Source organism: Anomalospiza imberbis, chromosome 18, assembly GCF_031753505.1.
Source record: "Anomalospiza imberbis isolate Cuckoo-Finch-1a 21T00152 chromosome 18, ASM3175350v1, whole genome shotgun sequence".
Taxonomy (NCBI): Eukaryota; Metazoa; Chordata; class Aves; order Passeriformes; family Viduidae; genus Anomalospiza; species Anomalospiza imberbis.
The window spans coordinates 12754420-12780906 of NC_089698.1; the positions used below are offsets into that span (position 1 = coordinate 12754420).

Consider the following 26487-nt stretch of genomic DNA (forward strand, 5'->3'; position numbering starts at 1 on the left):
AAGTTTGGGACTGAGACAGAAGAGTTAGAATATATTCTTGTTCTTTTTCATTAGCAGACTTTGTATTTTGAGAATAGAATTCAAGTGGAGATAATACTTGTTATTTACACCACTAACTTCAAAAGAATTTAGAAGGAATTTAGGGTGAGATGTATCTTGTCTGTGTGTGGATGTTTAATAGAGAATTATCCCGTCTCAGTGAGTAGTCTGGGCTTGCTTTACAGTCAGTGATGGGAAATAAATAAACACCTCAGGCTGCAGTTCCTACAGCTCTTGGGAGATGTTGGACATGGCTTTTCCCTTCCACGTTGTGGCTCTGAGCTATTTGCAGGTAGGGGAGATAAATCTGCCCCAAGGGAATGCAGATTCCATCATTACCCAGGACTGAGCCGAATGGAAATACTTGGGCAATATTTAATAACTATAAAATCTTAAAGAAAAATGTCAAAGCAAAATGAATCACTGGTTTATTTCCACCCTTTTACTATAAGGAGTCCAGGAATCCTCCTTGAAAAGAAAAGCTAATGTAATTTTAATGCACTGCTTTGAAGATTGGTTTCTCCTGTGCAAGGAATGTTCTCTGTGCTTGTTGTTAGTCTGTAACATTGGGCAAAGCTCAGTCCATGCTTCCCAACAAAGCCAGAAAGAGAAGGGTTTTAAAAGGACCATCTCATCAACCCATCTCTTAAAACCCATCTCAGTCCACCATGAGCACCATGTCCTGCCATGGGCAGGGACACCTTTCACCGTCCCAGGCTGCTCCAAGCCCTGTGCATCGTGGCCTTGGGCACTGCCAGGGACCCAGGGGCAGCCACAGCTGCTCTGGGCACCCTGTGCCAGGGCCTGCCCACCCTCCCAGGGAACAATTCCTGCCCAGTATCCCATCCATCCCTGCCCTCTGGCACTGGGAAGCCATTCCCTGTGTCCTGTCCCTCCATCCCTTGTCCCCAGTCCCTCTCCAGCTCTCCTGGAGCCCATTTAGGCCCTGCAAGGGGCTCTGAGCTCTCCCTGGAGTCTTCTCCTCTCCAGGTGAGCACCCCCAGCTCTCCCAGCCTGTTCTTGTTAAAAGGACTATGGTTATAGTTCTGTTATGTAGGTTCTAATGTGTGGGAAAGTTTTCTGAGTTTCCCCCTGATTCCAGCAGTCAGAAGGGCTTGTAACGCATTCCTGTCTTTGACCTGAATGATCTTTCCTTGGTTTTATAGGTAACACATGGAGAAATGTCCCCCTTATTCCTGGCAGGGCACACCCTGCTTATTCCCAGGCACAGAATGTTGCTGCTCAGTCAATCCTGACTCTTGAAGTGTTTCTTTACTCATTCCACAGGTTTCATTTTACTTCCCATTAGAGTGCACATGGAAGCAGAACTAAGTTGTCAATAAGGTGTTTATCCTCACTTTGTGCTCTCACAGAGCTTTTCATGCTCAACCTGTCACCTTCTAGAGTGGCTTCTCTTACTGCAAGTCACCCATGGGATGTTTGTCTCTGGGCCAGGTGTCAGTTTTCCACCTTTGAGCAGTGTCAGGACTGGCTGAAGAGGCTGAACAATGCCATCCGCCCCCCGTCCAAGATCGAAGACCTGTTCTCCTTCGCCTACCACGCCTGGTGCATGGAGGTTTACGCCAGTGAGAAGGAGCAGCACGGGGACTTGTGTCGGCCAGGTATGTGGGAACAGCCTTGGGATCACCAGAGCAGCACCTGGATATCCCCAGGGAATTACTGGGGTGGGTTTGATTCAGCCAGTCAGTCGGGTGTAGGACCAGCAGCATTTCATTCACCATGGCAGCAGCTTTCAGTCTAAACCATTTTGGGTTGATTGCCACATTTTTTGTCTGGAACAGTGATCTCCAAGATGGATTTTGGGGAGGAGAAGGGAGCCCCTGAGCTACTCCTGAGGTTCATTCACAGCCACAGGCAGTGGTCTTTTTCGGTGGAATACCATCCTTGCTGCAGAGCTTTTGAAGCCCACAAGTAAATAAAAGCTCAAGCTTGGCATGCTGGTGGTTGTAGCACTTGGTTGAATATAAGAAATCTGATTTCCAGGCGCTCTGTGATCCCCTGTCAGTCACAATTCACTGCCTCAGGGAAGTGTCCCACTTACCAGGCTGAGAGATGTTCCTGGGATTCTGTCCTTGCTGCTGAAGCTGCTTTGGAGCCTGGCACAGACTCTCGTGTCTGTGGTGTCTGGGGAGGAGCAGGGATCACACAGTGGCAGGAGGAGCTCCCTGGCCCTGTTCCTGTTCACACACTTCATTAGCAGCTTCTGGAAAATGCCAAAAATCTCCTCAGAGCAGAGTTTCACACCCAGGGCTTTTCCCTCTTGGCTAAATTTGGGAAATGGGAGCTGGCAGACCTGTGGAAGTCTTGCTGAGTCTCCTCTTCCTCGCTGAAACAAAGGGACTTCAGCCTGATGCTAGGTTAGGATAATCGTGGAATCATGGAATGGTTTGGATTGGAAGGGACCTTCCACCCTTTGCCATGGGCAGGGACATCTTCCACTAGACCAGGTTGTTCCAAGTCCAACCTGGCCTTGGACACTTCCAGGGATAAGAAGCAACTATTACCTTTTTATTAATTTTTATCAATCAATTTTTTTTTTGCAGCTTTGTCTATTAAATAATTTTCTTTAGTATAACTTTATCTCCCTGTAGCTGCCTGTGGCTTGGGGTAGATGTTCTCCTTCAAAGAGCTGAATTATAGCTGAAATAAATCAGTATGAATGTGGTTGAAGAAGTCAGTCCCAAGACATTGTCATTTCTCTTTTATGTCCAAGGAGCCCATTATTTGGTAGATACAGACAAAAGTACTAAAGTGCTTCAAAATCCATCCAAGGGTCAACAGAACACATTTTCTGGGAAAAATATGTTAGCAGTGTCTATAGTAGAGATCCAGGCTGTGGCTGACAGGGTCAGCTTCAGTAGGAAGCACAAGCCCACAAAATACTTAGCTTGCTTTCCCTGGGATTTTGAGATTGGATTGGGATGCTTCTAAACATTATAAATGTTGGCTCAAAGTGCCTCTTAAAATACCAGCAATTCAGGAGAAATGGACAAAATATTAAGGTTGGGGTTTTGTTTCCAAGAGAAAAACCTGTGACTGCACACAGCAGCTAAAAACTAAGAGGGAAAAGTCAAAGAGAATATATGATTTTCATGTAGCTTTATATGTTTCTCTTAAAACCCACCTGAGCAGCACTGATTTGGGATATTTCCAGTTTGCTATCCAAAAAATTCCTTAAGGATGTAGCACAAGTTTTAAGGAGCAGCTGATAAGGAAGCCCATCCTTGTGGTACTCCAATAAAAGAACTTGTGGGATTTTTAAATTTAAAAAGTCACTGCTAAGGACAAATCTGACAGAGGTTGTTGCCTGGCTGGAATGTGTTGTCCAATTCCACCTCTGCTCTTGACAAAGGATCTTTATAACACTGTAGTTAATTAAGTCCTGTAATTAGGCTGCTGTCTATATTCTTAATTTACCTATTTATATTTATTTCTAATTGTTCTGTAACATGGCATTAAAAATCATTTCAGACGTGCATTTACATCTTGGAATTAAACGTGTATCTACAGATATCTGGGGGATTGAAAGACATTAAGGGATTTTTAAAATATTTAATGGAAAGATGTAATACTTAAAGCATTAATTTTTCAGCAGAATTTTTCCCCCCTTGGGTGCTGCTCTGCCTCAGGATTTACTGCTACAGTAATTTAAAGAGACAAGCAATGGATGGACTTTCAGAATCACTTATCTAGTGCTGCTCACATGCTCATTAAATTTAGCACTTTTCTTAGCCCTGGAAACCTGGAAATTTTGTCTCATTTTCCAGACTTTCTGTCTTCTTATTCTTTATTGCCATTGTATATTTTTCAATTGTATTTTGAGACTTTAAAACAAAAGTGTCTAGGAAATAAATGGGGTTCATTCCACTTCCTTTAATGTATTAATCCCGGAGTTTGTGAGGCTCTTGTGACTGATATTTGTGTCAAACAATCATTTATGCGTTTTAGCTCTCTATCTCCACATGACTCATGGAAGAATAATGTCCAATTTATGGTGGAAAACTGAGATGCAGGATAAATGACAGGACTTGCCTCCAGCCATACAGGAAACCTGGGGCTGGAAATGCATATTCAACAGATTGCCTATGTTCCAGGGCACATTCCAGGTCTTACCCTTTTTCACCAGAGCCTCACATTCTTCTCATCGATAGAAAATTGTTCTGAACTTGCAACCATCCCACTTGGACTGCTGATGGATCTCGGTTCCTTTGCTGATGTCCTTGGCTCTGGTCTGCAGCATTGTTTCTTAAGATGAATTTTCAGAAGTTGGTAATTTCAGAGTAAAACTCCTTGTTGGACTCTGGCATTTCTGGAGAGCTGGCCAGGGAGAGATGTCAGTGCAAATGTCAGAATGAGGCTGTGAAATGCAGCTGGTAGGTTTGGACTGAAGGATGTGCTGCTTTTCTCTGTTCTGCAAAGTAGGAATCCTAATTCCTTATTTCCCATTCATTTCCCCCTGTGCTCTTGGTCCCCAGGAGAACATGTAACTTCCAGGTTTAAGAACGAAGTGGAGCGGATGGGGTTTGATATGAACAATGCCTGGAGGATTTCCAACATCAATGAGAAGTACAAGTGAGTGCTGGGGCTGCTCCTCCACAGCCAAACCTCATCTTAAAACACTCAATTACTGAAACTTTTTTCAACTTTACAGTTCCCAAGAAGGGACAATCAGAATTATGATTTTTTGTTGGTTTATAGAAAAAAATATACTTTAAATGATTTAATATTTTATTAGCTGCTACAGATTTTTAGGCTTGAAAATACCAGGTTTTGATGTGGCTTATTAGAAAGCAGGCATTCTAAGGGAGATCTTAAGTGAGCGAAGACTGGAGGTTGAACTTCTTAAGACATTTTTTATTGTTTCCTATTCTCTAACTTACTTCAAAGACATGCATTTGAAAAAAATGCAAACAGGTTTGGAAGAGTTAAATTTGTAGATGAATAAGTAAGAGAAAACACTTTCTGAGGTACTCAGCGTGCAGACAAAAGCCCTCTTTAGGCTCCAGAGCAGAGGAGGGTGCTCTTTGATCCCCAGCTGGGGGGACAGGGTGTTCTGGCTGATCCCTGCTCCAGCTCAGAGCAAACCCAGCTGGAACACTTTGTGATGGAGCAGTTGGAGTGCTCTGCCTGTGCAGGATGATGACTCCCAGCTGGGGGTTGGTGTCCCTGCAGCAGGAATCTCTGCTTTGGCTTCTGCAAGTCGAGGGAAGGAGAAAAAGCCATCCCACTGTATTTAATGCTGGAGAAGGGGAGTTTATTAATATCCAGGGAAGCAGGAATTAGCAAAAGGGCTGTCGGGTTCCTCCAGTGCTGTCTTGTGCACTCTGGGAAGTCTGGAGCTGCTCCGTAGCCCTGACTTTGCTCCCTTTCCCCCCAGGCTGTGTGGCAGTTACCCCCAGGAGATCATCGTTCCTGCCTGGATCACGGACAAGGAGCTGGAGAGCGTGGCCAGCTTCCGCTCCTGGAAGCGCATCCCTGCTGTGGTGTACAGGTGAGGAGCAGCTGCAGCAGCCTTCCCCAGGCTGGAAACAGGCAGCCTTTCCTTCCTTTCCAGCAAGGAAAAGCTGGAGTAAGTCATAAATGGGAATTCTGGGAGGTGTTCAGGTTGCTCTGGGTAAGACAGACGCTCCACGTGCGCTCCGAGTGGGAATAATGGGTTTTGTTTAGAATTCCAAACACACACTGGAGGAGCACTCAGCATTTGCATCTCCTGCAAATTATTCCTGGGGCAGTCACCCCAGTTAAGATTGATTTTTAACTTTTCTTAATATGAAAATGAAAAAACGCAAGATGAAGACATCAGAGGAGAACTGATAAATGGCCTCCCTAGCTGGGTACTCCTTTGGCTTTTCCCTGACTCATCTGGCTGATTCTCAGACTGCAGTATAAACAAGGACAAATACCAAAATTACTTGAAGGAGATCTAAAACTCAGATTAAAAATTAATGTACAGTTTAGCTCTATCTCCGCATTTTAGATAGTTTTAATTACACAGACCCTTCCTTAGACTGATTCCAGCAATTCTTCATAATAAAACTGCTTGTCTGAGAGGCTGGGTTTTGGCAGCTTCTTTAGTAAGAAATACATTTCAGCATCTGTTTTTTCAAATATTTTGAATTCTGTGGATATTTGGTGGCTGCCCTGTCCCTGGAAGTGTCCAAGGCCAGGCTGGACAGGGCTTGGAGCAACCTTAGCTAGTGAAAGGTGTTCCTGCCTGTGGCAGGGGATGGAATGGAATGAGCTTTAAGGTCTGTTCCCACCCAAACCATTCCATGGTCCTATAAAGCTGTCGTCACTTAATACCATGGCCCCTTCTCTGGAGTGGTTATCCTCCCATAAATCTTTAAAATCTCTTTAAAACATCAGATGACAAAGGGATTGAAAAGATAATGAATACTGATATTCCCTAAGCCTTGGCACCCATTTCTGGTGAACGTGGGGAGCAGGAAAGCTGGCAGGTCCTTGGAGCTTGCATCAGAGGAGCCAAGGGCAGGAGAGCTGTAGGCCACAAAACTCTGTTTACTGAGCTTAAGGGTTCTTGTTCAGTGAAGGCAGAACAATCTGGCTCATGGCAGCAAACCATTATCTTTAAATCCTCCTGTCTTTCCTCCTTTTCCTCCCAAACAACAAAGGGGTTTAGTGTGGTGTCTTTTGGAATGGTGAAGGAGTTGTTCCCTCCTCTGCTCAGCTCTGGGAAGGGGAAAATGCTTTCCAGCATATGCTGACTTTTAAAAACCTGGATATTTTATTATTACTGTACTAAATGTGTGTGTATATATATGTATAAAGGAGAATAATATGATTTATATGTGGGTTTGGGTTCAGCTTTTGGGTCTTTTCTACAGTTGTCACATAATTAGGGGACACCTCACCTGCAAACACACTTCCCCAGGGCAGCAATCCCCCTCCTGTCATCACTGCACAGAAGGAAAGCACTTTGTTCTCATTCCTGGGAACACCTTGCATTCCAGGGATTTACAGAAGAGCAATTGAAAAGTCAAAAGACCACAGAGACTGAAATAGTTCTGTCCCCATGTTCAATTTTCAGCAGTTCTGCTGAGGCTCTGCGTGGTAAACCACACATGGGGATTCATTGCTGAGCTTCAAATCAGTGAGAGAAAAGTGTTTCTCTTTTTTGATTTTTTTTTTTTCCTTATCTTGACATTTAGTAATAGATTTATCAAGACATCCAGTTCATCACTCTGGGCTTTAATAGAGCAGTGAGGGGAGGAGGATTTCTAGGTTTGACTGGGCTTGGAGCATCCTGGTCTAGGGGAAGGTGTCCCTGCCCATGGCAGGGGTGGAACAGGATGAGTTTGAAGGTCCTTTCCCATCCAGATCATTCCATGATCCTATGATTGGAATTCCATATATAGTTATATATATATGCACTCATATACATGTGTGTATATATATATATATATATATATATATATATATACATATATATATATATATATACACAGATAGATATATACATAAAACCAGCTTTTTTTTCTTACTTTGATGGAGTAAGGGGCAAGAGCTTACTCAACATTTTTTATCCACTGAAATTATTTTGGGACTTAATGATTTTAGTTTCCTTATTGATCACATTAGTAAACCTCTTTTTGCTTTACTTCACAGCAAAAAGAAGTAATCTGTTTTTTTTTAAAGTAAGTCCAATCACTTGTCTCAGATACAGATCACTGGGACAGTGACCAGAAACACACACCGGCCACAGGAAATTCATTGTCCCTGTGAAGCAGTCCAGGCTGAAAAGCCCCAGCAGGCTGATTTGGAGACAAGCTCCAGGAATGCTCAGTGGGGATTGGACTGTCAGGAGCATTACTTCCATTCTGTGATCAGATTTCTAAAGAAATCTCACACCAGACCCTGCAGTTTTTCTTTCTGTTTCTAATTTTTAAGCCTATTCACATATTTCATAGAGTCACAGAAACACAGATTGGGTTGGAAGGGAGCTTAAAGCTCATCTGATTCCATCCTCTGATTCCACCTTCCACTATCCCAGGTTGCTCCAAACCCCATCCAGCCTGGCCTTGGACACTTCCAGGGATCCAGGGGCAGCCAGAGCCTCAACCTGTCTGGGAACAATAATTTAAGCAGATAAATCTGGCCCCAGAAAATCAATGTTATGGAGAATGCTCTTAGGATTTTTTGGGAAGACAGTAGCAAGAGCTTACTCCTACCTTGTAGAAACAGCATCACGAGAGCCTCCCTGAAAGTTCTCCGTGTGGAAGTGTCCTTTAGCCTTGCAGTGCTGAGGGTGAGCCCCCACAAAGGCCCAGGGATCCTGTGGCACATGGAAATTCTGTTCCTGCCATGAGTTACATCCCTGAACTGCAGCAAAGGGACTTCCATTACGGTGCTGATGGTTCAGAAATGCAGCACAGGGAGCAGTTCACCCTTCCTTGCTCCTCACTGCTCTGTGGTTACAAGGACTTGGGGGATTTATTGTTGTACTCCAACGTGGTTTGAACAGGGGAGGATGAAGCCTGTGCAGAGGTGTGCATGTGTCCTGCCCAGCAGCTTGTAAAGGGCCTTAGAGTTCCCTAATGCTGATTTACTCTTGGTTTCTGCAGGGGGCTGCAGGTTTTTTGTCTCTAGGGAGTTTTCCATGGAAGTTTTGCTTTAAGTTTTTTGAATAGTTTTGTTTTGTTCCTGAGCTCTGAGTGATGCCCTCTTATCCCAGCTCTATCCCTGGGGATCTCAGCATCATGCTGGCTGCTCCTTATCCCTGTGGCCAGTCCAGCTGGAATGAGTGGAATTCCTCAGCCCTCCAGCGTGTCCCTAACTGGAATTGTGTGCTGATTTCTGGTACCTCTGAACATGGCAGATTTGTGCAGGGCCCTGGGGGGGCTGCACAGCCACCAACGAGCTCATCTCCCGGCTTAATGATTCTTCATTATTTTTATAATGCGAGGCAAGGACCTGGAGATGAAAATATAACTCTTTATGAACCTATGAAAATTATTCTGTAGCAGGTAGTAATGAAATCTGGGAGAACATATGGAAAAATAAATGAGCTGCTCTGTTCAAAATAGATTTCTTACACATATAATGATGTTTTATTTTCTTTTATTTGTGCAAGCGTAGCGGGGAACTAGGTGGCCTTTCAGTGATTGGCACGTATTTTTTCCTGAACTAACTTGCTATGGGTAGAGCTGTTTGTGGAAGGCCATTAATTTCAGCAGAAATCCATTTCCCTGTGCCTGGAGTCGGCTGGCACCTGGTGTAAGAGCTGCGGCTTCGCATCGCTTTTCCTTTGCCTCACTTAACGCAGCGTGTCAGTGCTTCCTCTCACTGAAGGGATTTTATATGAAACAATTATAAAAGAGCTATGAAAAGTACTTCAAACCCATATCCCAGCCTGTTTCATCGCTTGGAGGCTGTGCACCGCGGAGCCTGTCCCTGTGTTGCTGTCGGATGAGGAGCAGGAGGCGGCGGCGCCCACGCGGTGCCCGCGGGGACTCTGCGGAGGAGGTGCCGCGCAGCACCCGGGGGTGCCAGCTCTGACAGCACAGCACAAACCAGCCTGTCACACCTCCAGAACGTCCATCAGAGTACTCAGAGCCCAAAAGTCAACACTGGTTGCTTTGGGTGGGCTGGCTTCCTGTTCAGGGCTGTTAAGATTTGTTTAAAGGTTAAGCTGACCCTCAGCACTCTGGGTTCCCTGGTTAGAGGGAAGTGAACAGCTCCTGGTTGCCCTGAAGCTGAGGTGGGCAGTAAAGGCTCTAAAATATTTTCCTGCATCATAACATACAGGAATTGTAATTGGCAGGTGCACGCTTTGGAAATCCAGGGTTCAGGGGGGACTCCTGGGTGAGGAAAGCATTGCCCAGAGGCACCTCTGCTTGAAAGGCTGTTATTCCCAGAAATGCACCTGTGTCCTGGGCTGATCAACTGCATGGGCAGTAGGGAAAGGGGGAATTCTGCCCTCCTGCCCCGCTCAGGTGAGGCCCCACCTGCAGAGCTGCCTCCAGCCTTGGGGTGCAGCACAGGAAGGACCTGGAGCTGCTGGAGCCAGTCCAGAGGAGGCCACGGAGATGCCCCAAGGGCTGGAGCCCCTCTGCTCTGGAGCCAGCCTGGGAGAGCTGGGGGTGCTCACCTGGAGAGGAGAAGGCTCCAGGGAGAGCTCAGAGCCCCTTGCAGGGCCTGAAGGGGCTCCAGGAGAGGGACTGGGGACAAGGGATGGAGGGACAGGACACAGGGAATGGCTTCCCAGTGCCAGAGGGCAGGGATGGATGGGATATTGGGCAGGAATTGTTCCCTGGGAGGGTGGGCAGGCCCTGGATCCCTGGCAGTGTCCAAGGCCAGGCTGGGTGGGGCTTGGAGCAGCCTGGGATAGTGGAAGGTGTCCCTGCCCAGGGCAGGGAGTGGCACTGGATGATCATTAGGACTCTTCACAACCCAAACTGTTTTATGATCCTTTGAATTAAATAGAGAAGAACCATGTGGATGAGTGCTGAGGTATTTCAGCTGGGACATGAGGCAGGGATTAAACAATTTGAGGTGCCCCAGAAGTTGTGTGTGCTGCTCTGGCCACTCCACCCTCAGCTCTTTGCACCCACAGCTGGGCCTCCTTTCCCCACGGCTGAGCTCCCTGAATTCAGGTGCTGCTGGGCAAGGTCAGGGAGAAGTTTGTTCCTGCCAGGTGCAAACACTTCAGTGACTGGCGAGTCACAGAGCTGGTGGCAGCAGGGGGATGTGCCAGTGCAAAGGCAGTGAGTGGAATTACTGTGATAATACATTTCAGTCCCCTTTTTATAATAGATTATAGGGGAGAGTCTTCATGTCTTTTTCAGAGCAAGTTTGCAATGGTTCAGTAAGTTTTAATTATTCCAGATCTGTTCTTTTTGCGTAGTACAAGAAGCCAGGTCAGATTTAAGGAAATAACTACTAACTCTTCAGACATGTGAAACAAAAGAATTTGTTTTGAATGTCACCTCCCAGGAGACAAGAGCCGTGTCCAGGTTAGGGTGTTCTTGGTTGTCCCCCATCCATGTTGAATTCCTCTGTCATGCCTCACCTGCTGTTCCAAAAAGCAGCTTTCCTAGCTTTCACTGGCCAACAGGCCAAAATATTGAGCAAGAAGATGCTTTGTTTTCTCTTCCTGACCTTGCTGTGACTTTCACCTGCCAGTGACTGTGGTCATAGCCATCATTCTGTAGGGAGGCTGAATCCCAGGTTGGGGATAACTGCTGAATGATGGTCCCTGGTGGGAATGAAGCTAGTGGAGCACTTCATGAAATTTTTGTGCCCTCTGTAGTCTTCATCCTGATTGTTGACTGTGTATTCCCTCTGCTTTCAGGCACCAGAGCAATGGGGCAGTGATCTCCCGCTGTGGCCAGCCCGAGGTGAGCTGGTGGGGCTGGAGGAACGCCGACGATGAGCACCTGGTCCAGTCCGTAGCCAAAGCCTGTGCCTCAGACTCCAGGTCCAACAGTAACAAGTTAATGAATGGGAATTGTTCCAGAGATTTGTCCAACGGAGGGGACCTCTCTGATGTGGAATTTGGTAAGGCTGTCACCGCTGTTTTTCTGTCGAGGGCAGAGCTTTATGTAAAAGTTTATTCTCCGGTGCTGTAACAGAGGAAATCTGTTGTATTTAGTCCCCGTTCTCCAATGCATGAGCACTGTGGGACTGAGGGAATCATGCTGTAACCAATGCCAGAAGGATCCTCTGAGCTCCTCACACGTTTCCTCCTCCCCAGACTCCTCCATCTCCAACGCCTCAGGAGCAGAGAGTTTGGCAATCCAGCCTCAGAAGCTTTTGATCCTGGACGCGCGATCTTACGCAGCAGCCGTGGCCAACAGAGCCAAGGGGGGTGGCTGTGAGTGCCCAGGTGAGCAGCATTCCTCCTCAACTTTCCAGGCAGTCAGTCAAAGGGATTTGCTCCAGGGTGATTCCCCTGACACCCTTCAGCACTGTCTGTACACTGCTCATCTGTCTGAACGTTCTGGATCATGGCAGCCCCCAGCCAGCCCTTCAGAGGGCAGGTTGAGCTGTTAATTAGTCTGTTCTCAGGCCATTAACCCAGCTGGCTACAGTGCTCAGTGAATGCTGAACCCTGTGGAATCGGCTGAAGAGCTTTCCCTTGCTGAGTCAGATGTATAAACTAGAGAGAGACAAATGTGTCTGTCCAGTGGGCTCACGTCTAAAACCCCTGAACGTGTTAAAACCCACTGGCTGCAGAAGGGAAGAATATTCTAGAATGGTCGCACAAAATACAACTTCTCAGCAATTTCCCTAAGGCTGAAGCATTTTTCAGTATTTGTATCATAGTAACTGCAATCCTGCCTCACCTTGCATGTGTAATACAGTTGCAACACCACATTCTGTGTTCTTTGGCACTTGTGAATCGGTGGTTTTATAAACAAGGTATTATTTATGGTCACTGTTGGGTATTAATGCAGCCAATTAAAATTCCATGTGTGGAGAGGCTGGAAAAAAATCCCAGACAGAAAAACTGGAGATAAGATAACAAAAGCTCTTTTGACCTTTTATTTTGGTCTTTGCTGCAATAGCCGCATTTTGATTTGTAGCCACCAGTTAAAAAAAATTATAGGTTTCCATTTAACACCTCAAAACCACTAAATAATTCTTCAGAATTATTATTATAATCAGAGAGTAAAATTTCAAAACAGAAAAGCAGAGTATATAGGAGGTTTGATTTTCTTCCTGTATATTGTTTTTTTAATTCTGTGGAGAAGGTTTTTAAACAGCTTGTCACCTTCAATAAAACCTGTTTTGCTTTTTGCTGCTAAATTTTCTGCGGGTATTGCCAGGCCTGCTTCATTCTCTATATAAAAATAGCTCATCTATGCTGTACTTTAGATATAATTCAGTAAAAATACAAAAAAACTCTGAAGTTGTCTGATAGTGTCTGAGGCTGTTCCTGGAGTTGCAGTCCCTCATCGTGTTTGGCCCAGCAGTTGTTGGGCTGATAAAGAGTTGGGAAATCAAATGATACAAAACATCACGGACTCCTGAATGTTCTTGTGCAAGCACTCAGTATCCCAGATTCTGAATCCTGGTTATTTTTCTCCTGTAGAAATGGTCATTTTAGTTACTGTGTGCTTTTGTGCAGACTGAAGCATCACAGCAGAGGGAAGACTAAATCTTGGGAGAGCTACTGAACTGGTATTTTCTGGCTCTCTTTAGGTGCCCCCTGAGCACTGGCCCTGTCTGTCCAGGCCTCCAGTGTTGCTTCAGCACATCCAGAGTAATTCCATGTATCTTGTTTTCCTGAGCTCCCAGTATTTCTCACGTGTGATGCTTCCTCATACAATTCCCCTCAGAGGGAAAGCAGTGGCTGAAGTAACCTTTCAGCCTTTTTGAGTGCTTCGGAAAAGGGATCTGAAATCTGTCTAACTTAAATCCATAAATTGCCAATTAAGTATTATTCATGTTTCACATCTTTTGATGTTTCTCAGTCTTTTTACAAACATTCTGGAACCTGGAGCGCAGGAATTCCCAGAGGTTTGCACTCTGCTGTTTGTAACCTGAAGTGAAATATTTGAAATAAATACAGCAGGACTTTGCTAAATGCTTCCTGTTTTGCTGGGCTGTCATGTCTGGAATACCCAGTGAGCTCCAAGGACTTACAGAATCTTTGTAAACAGATTATTTCATCTGTCCACAGCAACGGGGGTTTGTTTTTATGAAAACAATCCTCTTTTAGAAGGGTAGTTGTTATTTTCTTCCCTCTGTCTTGTTCTTTCCTCGCAGAATATTACCCCAACTGTGAAGTGGTGTTCATGGGGATGGCAAACATCCACTCCATCCGCAAGAGCTTCCAGTCGCTGCGTCTGCTCTGCACACAAATGCCAGATCCAGGAAAGTAAGTGGAAGTTTGAGGGTTGGGGCCTTTGGTTCCATGTTTCTGCAGCCACATTCTTCTGCTGCTGATTTTTAAATTGAAATTCAGTGGATTTTCCCTTGGTAATAGCGCTAAGCTGTGTTTTTCCATTTTCATTGAAGTCACTGGTTTATTCTGATTGAAGTGAACATAGCAAATTAGTTCTGAAATTAGAGTGTAACCTTGAATATTGATACCAGAATGTTGTTTCTTCTGGTGGGCCTCTGAGCACACACACTCAGGCTGATCTGCTATTCCCCTGTTTGGAATTTGCTGCTAACCCTTCCATGGTTTCAAAGTAGATGCAAACCTTCAGCTCATCCCAGATTCTGGCAGTTCCTTGGGTTGGCTAGGTGGCTTTGCTGCTTCCACCTCTGGGAAAGCGTTAACAAGACACAAGTGAAAAATGCTACAGACTGGCACTCACAGCTTATTGAAACAGGAGCTTTGCCATGACACTCAGACATCCAAACCTGAAAGCATTTTAAAAGAGCAAAAACTGTCTTACCTGGTTTCCCTCTAGTTGGCTGTCAGCTCTGGAGAGCACCAAGTGGCTGCAGCACCTGTCAGTGCTCCTGAAATCCGCGCTGCTCGTGGTGCACGCCGTGGACCGGGACCAGCGGCCCGTGCTGGTTCACTGCTCCGACGGCTGGGACCGCACGCCCCAGATCGTGGCCCTGGCCAAGCTCCTGCTGGACCCCTACTACAGGACCACGGAGGTGGGTAAAGCAGCTGGGAGGCACTGGGGTCTCTGGAGGGAGGCTGGCTGTGAGTTATTTCAGGTTTCTCCCCTGGCAAAGACATTGAAGCTGGCAGTAGTTTGTCACCTGTAGTCTGCAGTTACTCCCAGGTGTAGGTACATGTGTTACTCAGGAGTAGCTCACATTCCTCTGCTGTAACTGCACAGTCATGGTCTGTGCTCCCCCGTATTTAGTTTAGGAATATGGAGTACAAAGTGCTGCAGTTGCAGCTTCTGCTGCATCCCTGCAGGTTCTCAGCCAAGCACTGATAGAGAGCCTTCCTCTTTGCTGCATTTCCCAGCTGCATGGTTTTCCAGTTTCACATTTCCATTGTCCTCTGTCAGTTCTATTTCTCCTGATTTTCCCCTGTTCCACCACTTTTCAGCACTGTGGGACGTGTGCTGGCTGGCTTCCATCTGCCAGCCCACAGACAAGATGCTGTTGTTGTCCAGAACAGAACTCTGTGTCTGAACACTGCTGTGTGCTGCTGCTTAAAGCCTCACACACACTAGGAGCTGGAACTGCCTTTTGGATGGAAGAGTGAAAACTTCCTGGATCCTTTTCCACATGGATTCTGGAAGCTGGCATCCAGGCAAAATGTGCTGCTCTGGCCTGGGCACAGGATCTGCTCCTGGTCCTCCAAAGGGTGCTGTCCTTCCTGCTTGGGGAGCAGGGTTGTGCTGTGCACACTCTGGGCCTTCCCTGTCACCCAGAGCAAACCATAAACTGTAGCTGTCTGTACCAGGATCAGAAACATTGAGGAAAATGAGTTTTCAGTGCTGTCAGATTTAAAGCTTTTCAGCTGCCAGCCATTATTTTGGCTCTAATAACAACCATTATTTTGACTCAATAAACATTCTCTACAATTTTTCTTTCCACTAAGAACAAAAACCTGCCCTGTGATGGATTTCAGGTCCTTTGAGACAAGGTGTGACATTCAGCTGCTCACCCAGGCACTGTTTGGGAATGTTCTTTGCCCTTTTCATGAAAAATCACTCAAGTGAACCTTTAATCAACCTTGTGACTGCTGTATGCACAGACAAGCACCTGCTCTCCCTGAGCTTGGATGTCCTGTTGTGGATGGATGGTTTTCTTTCCTGACAAGTGGATCTGACCATCATTTTCGAGAAAAGTTTTTATATAACTTGTCCAAATACTGGATACCACAATCCAGAAGCTTTGGCAGGATAAAGTTCCTACTTTTCACTGCCTGGATGAGATAGGGCTCATATCGGGATCCTCCCTGGCAGTCACTGAGGACTTAACCTGCCTTATTCCCTTTCCTGTTCATGCAGTTTGGGAATCCTTATCTATCCTAATTCCATTTCAGAGCACAGAGGCATTAAGGAAAGCAGTAAAGAGAAGTAATGAGCCCAGTGCTGAGGGGAAATAGTAGAGAGGACACAGTGATTCCCACAAGTCTCAGACCATCTCAGAAAACTGAATCAAAGAAAAATAGGAATTCTTCATCTCTCCTCTCCTCTCTGCAGGGTTTCCAGGTGCTAGTGGAGACTGAGTGGCTGGATTTTGGCCACAAGTTTGCAGATCGCTGTGGCCACGGGGAGAATTCGGACGACCTCAATGAGCGCTGCCCGGTGTTTCTGCAGTGGCTGGACTGTGTCCATCAGCTCCAGAGGCAGTTCCCCTGCTCCTTCGAGTTTAACGAAGCATTCCTTGTGAGTTGGGAGACTGCTGGGATAATACACTGCTGCTAAACACTGCTGGAGAGCCTGGGGGCAGATTTCCCCTCCTTTCTGTGTCCAAGACCACGTTTGAACAACTTGGGATAGTGGAAGGTGACCCTGCCCATGGCAGGGGCTGGAACTGGATGGGCTTTAAGGTCCCTTCCCACCCAAACCATTCCATTATTTTATATATGTATGAATATATTCTATATATGCCCTCACATGATAAAGGGAACAGAAAAGCTGCCCGGATACAGGGGACAAAAGCACTTGGTTAAACCCACAGGGTCTGTTCACTCTTAAAAGCAGGAGCCTCAAGGACTTCTTTTAGACTTTAAAGAAATATATTTATTGAATAGTCTCACCTAAGCGGTGTAAAACATCCACGCAGCATGGAAAAAAACCTTCTTACTGCCGATGCAAACTCCCCCCTGCTTGGATCTTGTTTTGACTTGAATACTCCTCCTCTAAAAGCAACCTGCTCCATTTATTTTTTTTGGTTTCTTCACTGAAAAGGTGTAGGACACAGGAGCTGTGCTTACCGTCTCTGGAAGCAGACAGCATTCCTATTAGGAATTCACTCAGGATGGTCCAAGTCAGTTCTCCCATCTCTGGGGAAGTGCCGGTCGTGGACTGCAGGACCAGTAGTCTGAAGAGCAGAAGGTTTTATGAAGTGTCTAATCCACTAAGAGATTTAAGGCACATTCCTGTGATTGTGGCTGACTGGAATTACCACTTGCCAGCTCAGCCATGTAACTGAGCCCATGTACAGTCCCCAAGTGGCTCCGTTGTGAAATGAGATACAACAGGTAGTAACTGGCCTAACAGCACACTGCTAATCTCCCCGGGCTGGGAGAGAACATACCCGCGGTGTGCCGGCCTTTGTAGAGTGAACTCCTAATTTATTACAGTATTGAACCACTTGTCTTCATTTAAACATCTGAATAATCCCAAGGAAGTCACTGATATGCCTGAAGTTAAGATGGCATTTGTTAGGCTGGGCCCAGCATGGAGTGATTAATGATCAGCATTTCTGTCTGCATGAATGTTTTGTAGCAGAGGAATCATGATTCTGCTTTGCCTGGCCTGCAGGGCAATAAGTTTGTATCAACATGACTTGATTAGCAACAAATATTTTGTCTTTCTATGTTATGTTTTTTCCTGAATTTGTTCAGTTATGATTTTAAAAGATTCCGCTCCCGTTGCATTCCTTTGCAATTGGTTTGTAGGGAAGTATGTGAGAAATGCCGTGGGCTGGTGTGGCAGCCCTGGGCCGGGGTTTGCTCTGGGAAGGGAAGGGAAGGGAGCTGAGGCCGACCCCTTGTGCCAGCTGACGCTGTGTGTGTGTGGCTCTGTGCAGGTGAAGTTGGTGCAGCACACCTACTCCTGCCTCTTTGGAACATTCCTGTGCAACAATGCGAAGGAGAGAGGAGAGAAACACACTCAGGAACGGACCTGCTCCGTCTGGTCTTTGCTGCGGGCAGCAAACAAAGCCTTCAAAAACCTGCTCTACTCCTCCCAGTCGGAATCTGTATGTACCCCAATCCCCTCCTGTGGGAGAGCCCTGGGGGCTGCCCCAAACAGCGTCCTGCAAATGGGGGTCCCCTGAGAAACAGCCCAGCGGTGGGACCCGTGACCTGGGGTTCCACCACAGCTGAGGTGGTGGCTGCCCCATCCCTGGAGGTGTGCAAGGCCAGGTTGGATGGGGCTGGGAGCAACCCAGGATAGTGGAGGGTGTTCCTGCCCATTGCAGGGGTGGCACTGCATGAGCTTTAAGATCCCTTCCACCCCAAACCCTCTGAACTGTCAACACGGACAGAGAGGTGATTCCAGACCGGCTCAGCTCACCCTGACATTCACCTTGGAACACCCAGCTCAGGCTGATGTTTGAAGTCTTGGGTTAATTTTGCTGATACTTGGGGAATGTCAAATGCCACCTCAGAAATTTCTCAGTGCTGGAAATGCTTTCTGTGACTAAATATTTTATTGTTTGTAACAGAAAGCATTTCAGTGTTGGATAAATAGACCTCTCTGGAGAACTGAGCTGTGTCAGAGGAGTGACACAAAATTGCCTGCAAACCTAGACACTGTGTCTAAATTCATTCTAAATCTGAACAGAAAAAGTGGCTCAGATTATTTAGTGTATCTTTGTTTCTCTTGATACCTTCAGGTTTTTATTTTGGCTCCTCGGTGTAGGAGCTCACTGAAGGTTCTGGGAAGAGGCTCAGTTGTGTGTTTGGTACAAGGTCACGTGAGGGATTCAGGGGGGCAGTTCATGGGCAAGAGAGCAAACACCAAATGACATCATGGTTAGGACTTCAAAGACTTGCATAAACATTTAAACCCTTTTTATTTCTGGAAGTATCAGATGTCATAAACTGTAAGGACTGTGCAGTGGCTTCGCATATGACGGATGTGGATTTCAGTTGTTTCTTACAGCAAAACTAAACTCCGGCTTAGCAGGAAGGAGTTTTATGCCCACAGTGGTTGTAAAAAGATGAATTTTCTACTTCCCTGAGCCCTCCTTGGCTGAGTGTGTCCTGGCTCTGGGCTGTCACTGCAGTGAGCCCTTGGAGCCTTCCCACCTGACACTCCTGGGGAGAGTTTGTGAGGCAGAGCAGACACAGCCTGAGGGGATCTTAAAGCTGTGGATGCTTCTAGATTTCCATGGAAATGCCAGGAGGAGCATAGAGAGTGCTCTCACAGTGACTGTGTGGACAGGTGTGTCCTTGGGCTGCCCTTCTGTGCTCTATCCCACTTGGCCCCGTTCTCCGGAAATACTCACAAGGACACTCCTTCTGCACATCGGAGTTCGGGTAATTTCCTGTTTTGGGTTCATTTTCTTGTGATTTTGCTTCAGCCTTTAAAAGGTGCCTATGGTGCAACTGCATCTCTTATAGAGCCAGAGCTGTTTAAGAGCAGGAGCCACCCCACAGCCCTTCTCCTGCTCAGTGCCAGGGAAGCAGATTGTTCAGAGAATCACAGAATATCCTCATTTAGGAAGGAACCCACCAGGATCATCCAGTCCAACTCCTGGCCCTGCACAGGCATCCCCAAGTCCCACACTCTCCCTGAAAGCATTGTCCAAATGCTCCTGGAGCTCTGGGGCTGTGCCCATTCCATGGGAAAGTTGCTTGGAAAAGTGTGGAACTGCTAAAATGAGCCCAGGTGTTTTTAAGGGGAAGCAGAAAGCATATTCCACAATCAAGGAATCCTTTTTAAGAGCAAGCTGCCTCTTCAGAGAACTTCTGCATGTACAGAATATGTACCCATGAGTGCCTCCTCTGGAGCCAGGCTCGGCTGTGGTGGATTGGGTCCATGGAATGAGTTCAGCTCCCTCTGGCACAGTGCAACACAACACACAAGGGAACCTCAGCACTCTTAAGGAGCCACTGAATTCCGTGAGTTGTGAAGGTGTAGATTCACAGAGAGCTCATTGCAGGAGTTCACTCAGCAGGAGCTGAAGGCTGGCATTTTTCTGCCTCTGACAGAAAAAGTCATTCTTGCCCCAAGTGTGGCTGATGAAAAGCTGTCACCAGCCCTTGGCGTGGGCTGGACATGTCCCAGCTGAGACCTGCCCGGTGAACTGCCCCCCTCAGAGCTGAACTTCTCCTGCTGGGAGGCAGCAGCTGACCCTTCCCTTGTGCTCCCCTGCCAGGTGCTGTATCCCGTGTGCCATGTGCGGAACTTGATGCTCTGGAGCGCTGTTTACCTGCCCTGCTCCTCCCCCTCCACGCCTGCCGACGACACCTGTGCCCCGTACCCTGTGCCAGGCTCTAGCCCCGAAGAGCAGCCTCTGGGCAGGTGAGCCTAGAGCCCAGAAATCCCATCCTGTAAAGTAAGGTCAACAGAGAATATTGGGGGATATGAAAGGAGAATGTTTGGGTGGGAGGGCAGGATTTCTCCCGGGCGTATCGGCGGAACTGTGGGACTGAGCTGCCCAAGCACAGTCTGTCCATGGGGTGGGTTTGGAAGCTGTCACATTTCAGGGCTGACAGCGTGGCAGAGAGAAGCTGGGCAAATAGAGTTAAACTCTGGGTGTCACATAGCCATAGAGAATTCCTTCTGTCCTCACGGGATATAAGCTTTCATTTGTTATCTTGAATTTGAGTTCTTTTCCAGTGTTGCGTAACCATTTCTTTGCTTGTTGTACAGTGACTCTGAGCACATGTTTATTAGGAGGTGTGACCAGGCTGTAAGCAATGGGGCTTGCTGGTAAAGGGATTAATCTGTGAATGTTTGAAGTCTGCTTTAACATATTTTCCTCATGGCAAACGAAGTACGGAAGCAGCTCTGCACTACAGATGGTCGGAATGTGCTCCTGGATAACACTTCCCACAAGTCCATTAGCTGGCAGATTGTTACTGTCCTAACTGGGGGCTGGTTTTGAACCACAGTAGCTCAATGTTACGCTATCATCCTCTGACTTGGGAGTGGGATTGTTTGTCCCTTTGCAGGCTACCAAAGACAAGATCCTTTGACAATCTGACGACAGCCTGTGACAGCAGCGTGCCTACAACCAACCGCCGCAGCAGCGACCCCAGCCTCAACGAGAAGTGGCAGGAGCACCGCCGCTCCCTGGAGCTCAGCAGCCTGGGCCCCCCCGGGGACGACCCCTTCGAGGGGGACGGGCTGGGCAGGCAGGGCAGGGCCCCCATGGGGGCAGAGCTCTCTGTGGCAGCCGGGGTGGCAGAGGGACAAATGGAGAACATTCTGCAGGAGGCCACTAAAGATGATGTTGGGCTGGAGGAGCACTTGAGGGGTGGCCTGGAGGCAGCAGGGAAAGGGGATGAGGTTGGCCTGGATAAGGAGAAGAGAGCTGACAGTCTGTGTGAGGAGAAGGCCGAGGCGGATACAGGTACCGTAAGGAACAATCCCACAGCCACCCCACACCCAGCCTCACGTGGTGCTGCAGAGCTCAAAGGACAGCAGGAGCAGCACAGCGACCCCAGCAGCGCTCTCCAGAAGGCACCTCAGGGGAGAGGACTGCAGGCCGTTCCTCCCGAGGGCTCCGGAAACAGAGACGCTCCAAACAACACGGAGGAGGAAGGTCTTGGGAAAGGTGAAGGAGAAGCGGAGAGCCTGTACGGCACGGCCCAGGCCAGCCTTGCCTTCCCTCTGACAGCCCTGCTGGAGGAAAGGACATCCAACATCGAAAGCTCCACGGAAACCTTAACAGAGACCGAAGCAAAGCCCGAGCTCACGCCCAGGGCTCCGTGCCACAGACCTCACCCCTTCGACAACAGCGCTGACGAGCTGTCCCGAACTCTGGAGAACAGGCCAGAGGGGGAGTGCATGATAGAGCTCCAAAAACTGGGATCAAGAGTGCACAGGACTTCTGGTAGCAGCACCACCCACCTCCCGATGCCTTCCCCTTGTGCCTTGCCTCTAGCAGACCGCAAAGATGAGCTGGTGTATAATGGGGAGCTGGAGCTGGAGAACAAACTGGTGGAGAAACCCACGGGATTCACGGCCCCGAAATTCCCCGCCACCAACGGACACTGCGTCAACGGCGAGGACGGGCGGATCAAGGCCTCGCTGAGCCGGCAGGTGTCCACGGCCAGCTGCAGCTCTGCTCAGCTCCACCTGAGGAACTTGCACCAGAAATGGATGTTCAGCCAGCTCGGGAAGCAGGCGGCCAGCAGCCCGGACCAGCCGGCCCGCAGCCACCTGGACGATGACGGGATGCCCGTCTACAGCGATGTCATCCAGCAGCGCCTGCGCCAGATCGAGACGGGCCATCAGCAGGAGGTGGAGACCCTCAAGAAGCAGGTGCAGGAGCTGAAGAGCCGCCTGGAGAGCCAGCTCCTCAACAGCTCCCTGCGGCTCAACGGCGACTACGGAGACGAAGTGGTGAGTGAGCGTCACTGGGCCGAGCGCAGAGCTCAGCGAGCCCTCAGCTCCTGGCTCGCAGCTCAGGGCCTGACTTCTGGGCTCTTACAGACCTCTCCAGGTCATCCTGAAGAGGGCAAACACTGCCCAAGTACCTGATAGTGGCAGATGCTGATGACTGATACTGGCATCGAACTTCAGATTGAGCAGAAAGGTTTATTTCCAGATGGGTGTTGCACAGTAGCTCACACACCCCTGGCCATACCTAAACACCTTCCCTGGCCTCGGTAAAACCAACCAAACCCTTGGTTTACCAAAACTCAATAAAACCAACCAAACCTCTGGTTTACTGCTGTCTTCACGTAGGGCAAAAATATTTTCCTGTGCCACTTTTGGCACAGCAGCATAGGATGATCCCTTGGTTCTCTGCAAGTCCCAGCACCGGCAAGCTCTGTGAGCTCAAACCCATCAGGGTCACACCATCCCTTTCAGGTGCTCCAGGCTCAATGTCTGGAATAAATTTCTAGCATTCTAAATTAACTGGAATTAATTGCCTGAGCTTTTGTGGCAGCTGTATTTCAACAACAGTTTTTCTCTCAACAAATTAAGGGTTTTAGGAGAGCTTTTAAACCATTTGCGGTTTTATTTGGAAGTGTTTAAAGTTGTAAAACTAGAGACTTTTGTGGAGAGTTGTGGGTTTGAGCACTTGCCTGTAATTCCTGGGGCTGTCGCAACACCCATCAGAAATTTCCTTTTCCTACATGGTTTATACACCTGCAAAATTGAAAAGAAAAATTTGAAAGAGGTTCCCAGCTTCTGTTTATTGAATTCACTGTGTAGAAGTGGCAGAGGTGCTGGATAGTCCCAGGTACGTTTGTTATGGAAAATCCTTGGAGCCTTCTTGGCTCTTCCCATTGGAGATGCAGCACAAGGTGCTCATTGGGCTCAGTGTCACTGCTAAAAGCTTTTGTTCCTTGCAGAAATTGGGTACTTTGGCTTAATGGATTCTGCTCCCATTTTTTAAGGGCCTTCAGAAGCTGCAGTGTAGAGCTGGCAGTGCCTCCAGAAAATTCCCCATTTTTAAGGACCTGATTGCTACCTTCTGTTTGTGCCTCCGCTTGGGAGTTGCAGGTTTTCCTCTGAAACTCCAGGACTGCCCATTGTTCAGGCATAAAAATACATTAACTCAAGATTTCGTACTATTTTGATATATTTTAAGGGCTGGCTGAGTTTTAAGTGAATTAAATTCCACCTCTACCTGGATAGACTATATTAAGGAAGCATTATTCCCAAAACCTATACGTAGAATATACATGGCTCAAATTCTGAGTTTCCCATATGCAATTTGGCTTTTATTTTCCAGAACCTTTGCCAACAAAAGGATATCTTTATTACTAATTATAGTTTTGAGAGTGAAACACCCTTGGAAAGGAATCAGGACCCTGGAATTGGAGCCACAGGGAGCAGGTTTTGATTGATCACCCAAAGCCTTCCCAGAACCCTGCAACAGAAGCTGGATTCTAAATCCACTCTGCCTCACATCATCCCATCACCAGAGGGTCCAGACCTGCCCTGTTGGGGTTTCTGGGTTTTATTTGTGTGGAACAGGGATCTGGGGGGTTCCGTTCAGCTGTGTTTGTTTGCCAACAGACGTCTATTCCCGACTCGGAAAGCAATCTGGATCAGAACTGCTTGTCTCGCTGCAGCACAGAGATTTTCTCTGAAGCCAGCTGGGAACAGGTGGATAAACAGGATACAGAGGTACAGACTAAATCCCTGTAAATTGCTCACTCTGGGATAATCCTACTTCAAATTATCCGCTAGCCTTTGGTCGTGTGCCACTTCTTGGGAACTCTTTTCCTTGCGTTCCGCTGGTCTCACACCTGACATACCAGTACCTGTGCCTATGAGCCCTCTGCTGCACAACCTCTGGGAGCTGGGGAGGGGGCTCAGCTCAGGAGTGTTGCCACTGCCCTGTCCTGATGCCGGTGGCCATCCCCACAGGTGACGCGGTGGCTCCCGGATCACCTGGCCGCGCACTGCTACGGCTGCGACAGCGCCTTCTGGCTTGCCAGTCGGAAACACCACTGCAGGTAACTGGGAGAGGGGACTGGGCACTGCTGCTCTCCCTGACACCACCACGGACACAGCCCCTGCCCCAGGGGCGCCTCTTGGGCAGGGAGGGCTGCCAAGGGAGCAGAACAGCTCCTGCTGCTCAGTCAGTCCTGCAGGGAGGTATTTAAAAGCCACATTTGATGTCTGCTCCACTCCAGCCAAAAGAGATCCCACCTTTCTTTCCTCAAACTGGATTTGGAGGCAGCTTAGATTTATGCAAAATAGAGCTTTGTCCTCTTAGCATTCAGAAATTCAATATGTGATTTACATGAAATACAGGAATAGCATCTTCTTCCATTGCTGGTTGGAAACCTGCTCCTTTCCTTCTCTAACCTTTCTCACCTTTTCCTTAACTTGCTCCTACAGAATCTGAATGGAACACCTGTGTGAGGTCAAGGTTTTCTGGATTATTCTTTGCTAGACCTGTTGCCACAGAGGCTGCAGCAGCTCAGGCAGCAGCGGGGGCTTGATGAAGAGCAGGAGGCAGAGACCACATGGCTCAATATGCTGAAGTTAAAGCCAGAGAATCTCTAGTTTCCAGTTCTGTTTCAAATAAATTTCTATTCCTGGTTTCTGAACATGCAAAAACTATTACAGGAACCATAATTTAAATAAATCTCAGTTACCACATTTTGAAGCTCTCCTGCTTTTTGAAGTTGCAAAGAGTTATGAACATAGTTTTGAGTTTGTGTCTGGTTTATATTTTGCTCCATTTAGTCTTGTAAAATTAACCAAACCCAGGGAAGAAGGAAAGGATCTGAATTTATTTTTTTTACCATGCCTACTGTGTTTGTGCAAATTTATATCCCCAGAGCTCAGTTCCCTGAAAACCTAAGCTTGGGACAACTCCCAGAGCCTGGATACACACACATCACCCATAGCCCCACAAGGAGTTAAAATGGACTCAGGGTTTCAGGTCTGGCTCAAATCTCCCTGTAGGGTCTTTGCTCCTTTCAGCTTCCACATGTGCAGTGACCCAGCTGTTGGTGAGACCAACACCGCGAGTATCTCTGTAGTAAACATTTACACCCCTCCCTGGGAGTGGAAATGAGTTGAACCCCACAGTGTAAGGCCTTGAGCAGCGTAAAACCTTCCAGCTTCCTTGGTTGCCAGTGTTTGCTCCCTCTGCCTGTAGCCCTGAGTTCTCTCTCCTCCCTGCAGGGACACTGACCGAGTTGATCAGCTCTGGTGAGCATTTCCAGCAGCCTCTGTCCGTTGTCCGTCAGCCTTTCCTGGGTGACTTCTCCCAACTAACTCCGCTCTTCTCCCTCTTTGTTTCTCACTTGCCTGGAAATCACCAGAACTAAGCTGGGGGTGGCCAGCACGAGCTGCTGGGGGTTGGGTCCGTGTGAACAGCCCTCTCTCCTCACAGAAAGGCTTTTAGGACTTGGCTTCTGGGAGCTTAACTGGGATGTGGCTCAGACTAACACTCACTGTCAGTCCATGTGTGTACTGCTCACTGACAGGAGACTGTCGTGCAAGTTTTATGCATTTATTTTTGTTAATTTCCCTTTGTTCCCCATATTTCTGGGAGAGGGCCATGTGTTACCAAACAATTCCAGTACTGCTGTGCAGCGTCTTGGCAAAAACCTGCCACTTGTTTTAGAAGGACTGAAAATCCCATGGCTGGAACATGTGCCACAGAGCTGGTGGAGGGCCAGGATAACCAAACTGGATGAGTATCTGAGATTTGGGATGAGGAGGAAGAGTGGGGAGTGTCACTTTCAGCCCCCTTTCCTCAAACAAGCAACATCCCTTTTCCAGCCTGTTTTTTAATGTCTCTTTTTAATCTCTGAAGCAAAGCAGGGACCACCGGGATAGAAGGATGAGCTGTCCAGAGCTTTCCAAAGCAATGTCAGAGCACCATTGTCTAGGATAAAACAACAAAAACCCCAGCATATGTTAGGAATGGTGAGCTCCAACAAAGAGATCCTTGTTTTGATCCCTCTGGTTGGTTTTCCCCTCATCCATCAGCGAGCTACTCTGGGATGCTCATTCCTTGAGCAGCGAGATGGGGCTGCGGGAGCTGTGTGGCACCTCCCAGGGCTGGTGCCACTCCTGCAGGTGCTTCTGACAAGGATTTCCAGCAGGGCCCTCCAGTCTCCAGAACTTCTGCAGAGGCTGGTCCCTGTCAGCCTTCTCGTGCCGGGCTTCCGGCTCTGAGGCCCGGAGCCGCTGTGTGGAACTGAGGAAA

At 47.7% G+C, this 26487-nt stretch overlaps 1 protein-coding gene across 8 annotated transcripts in view; it reads left to right on the forward strand.

Moving 5' to 3' along the window:
* MTMR3 (myotubularin related protein 3) overlaps positions 1-26487 on the forward strand; it is a 74537-nt gene that overhangs the window by 44618 nt on the left and 3432 nt on the right. For 2 of the 8 annotated variants that reach the window (XM_068209187.1, XM_068209186.1), the window contains 14 exons: positions 1495-1661; positions 4536-4632; positions 5438-5551; positions 11372-11577; positions 11774-11905; positions 13792-13903; positions 14445-14640; positions 16152-16337; positions 17707-17877; positions 20005-20150; positions 20804-22199; positions 23829-23939; positions 24183-24271; positions 25455-25481. In XM_068209187.1, coding sequence (XP_068065288.1) covers positions 1495-1661; positions 4536-4632; positions 5438-5551; positions 11372-11577; positions 11774-11905; positions 13792-13903; positions 14445-14640; positions 16152-16337; positions 17707-17877; positions 20005-20150; positions 20804-22199; positions 23829-23939; positions 24183-24271; positions 25455-25481 — 3150 coding nt within the window. Of the gene's footprint in view, positions 1-1494; positions 1662-4535; positions 4633-5437; positions 5552-11371; positions 11578-11773; positions 11906-13791; positions 13904-14444; positions 14641-16151; positions 16338-17706; positions 17878-20004; positions 20151-20803; positions 22200-23828; positions 23940-24182; positions 24272-24659; positions 24924-25454; positions 25482-26487 lie in introns of those variants that run through there. The other 6 variants (XM_068209188.1, XM_068209192.1, XM_068209189.1 and 3 more) reach the window with 6 other exon arrangements.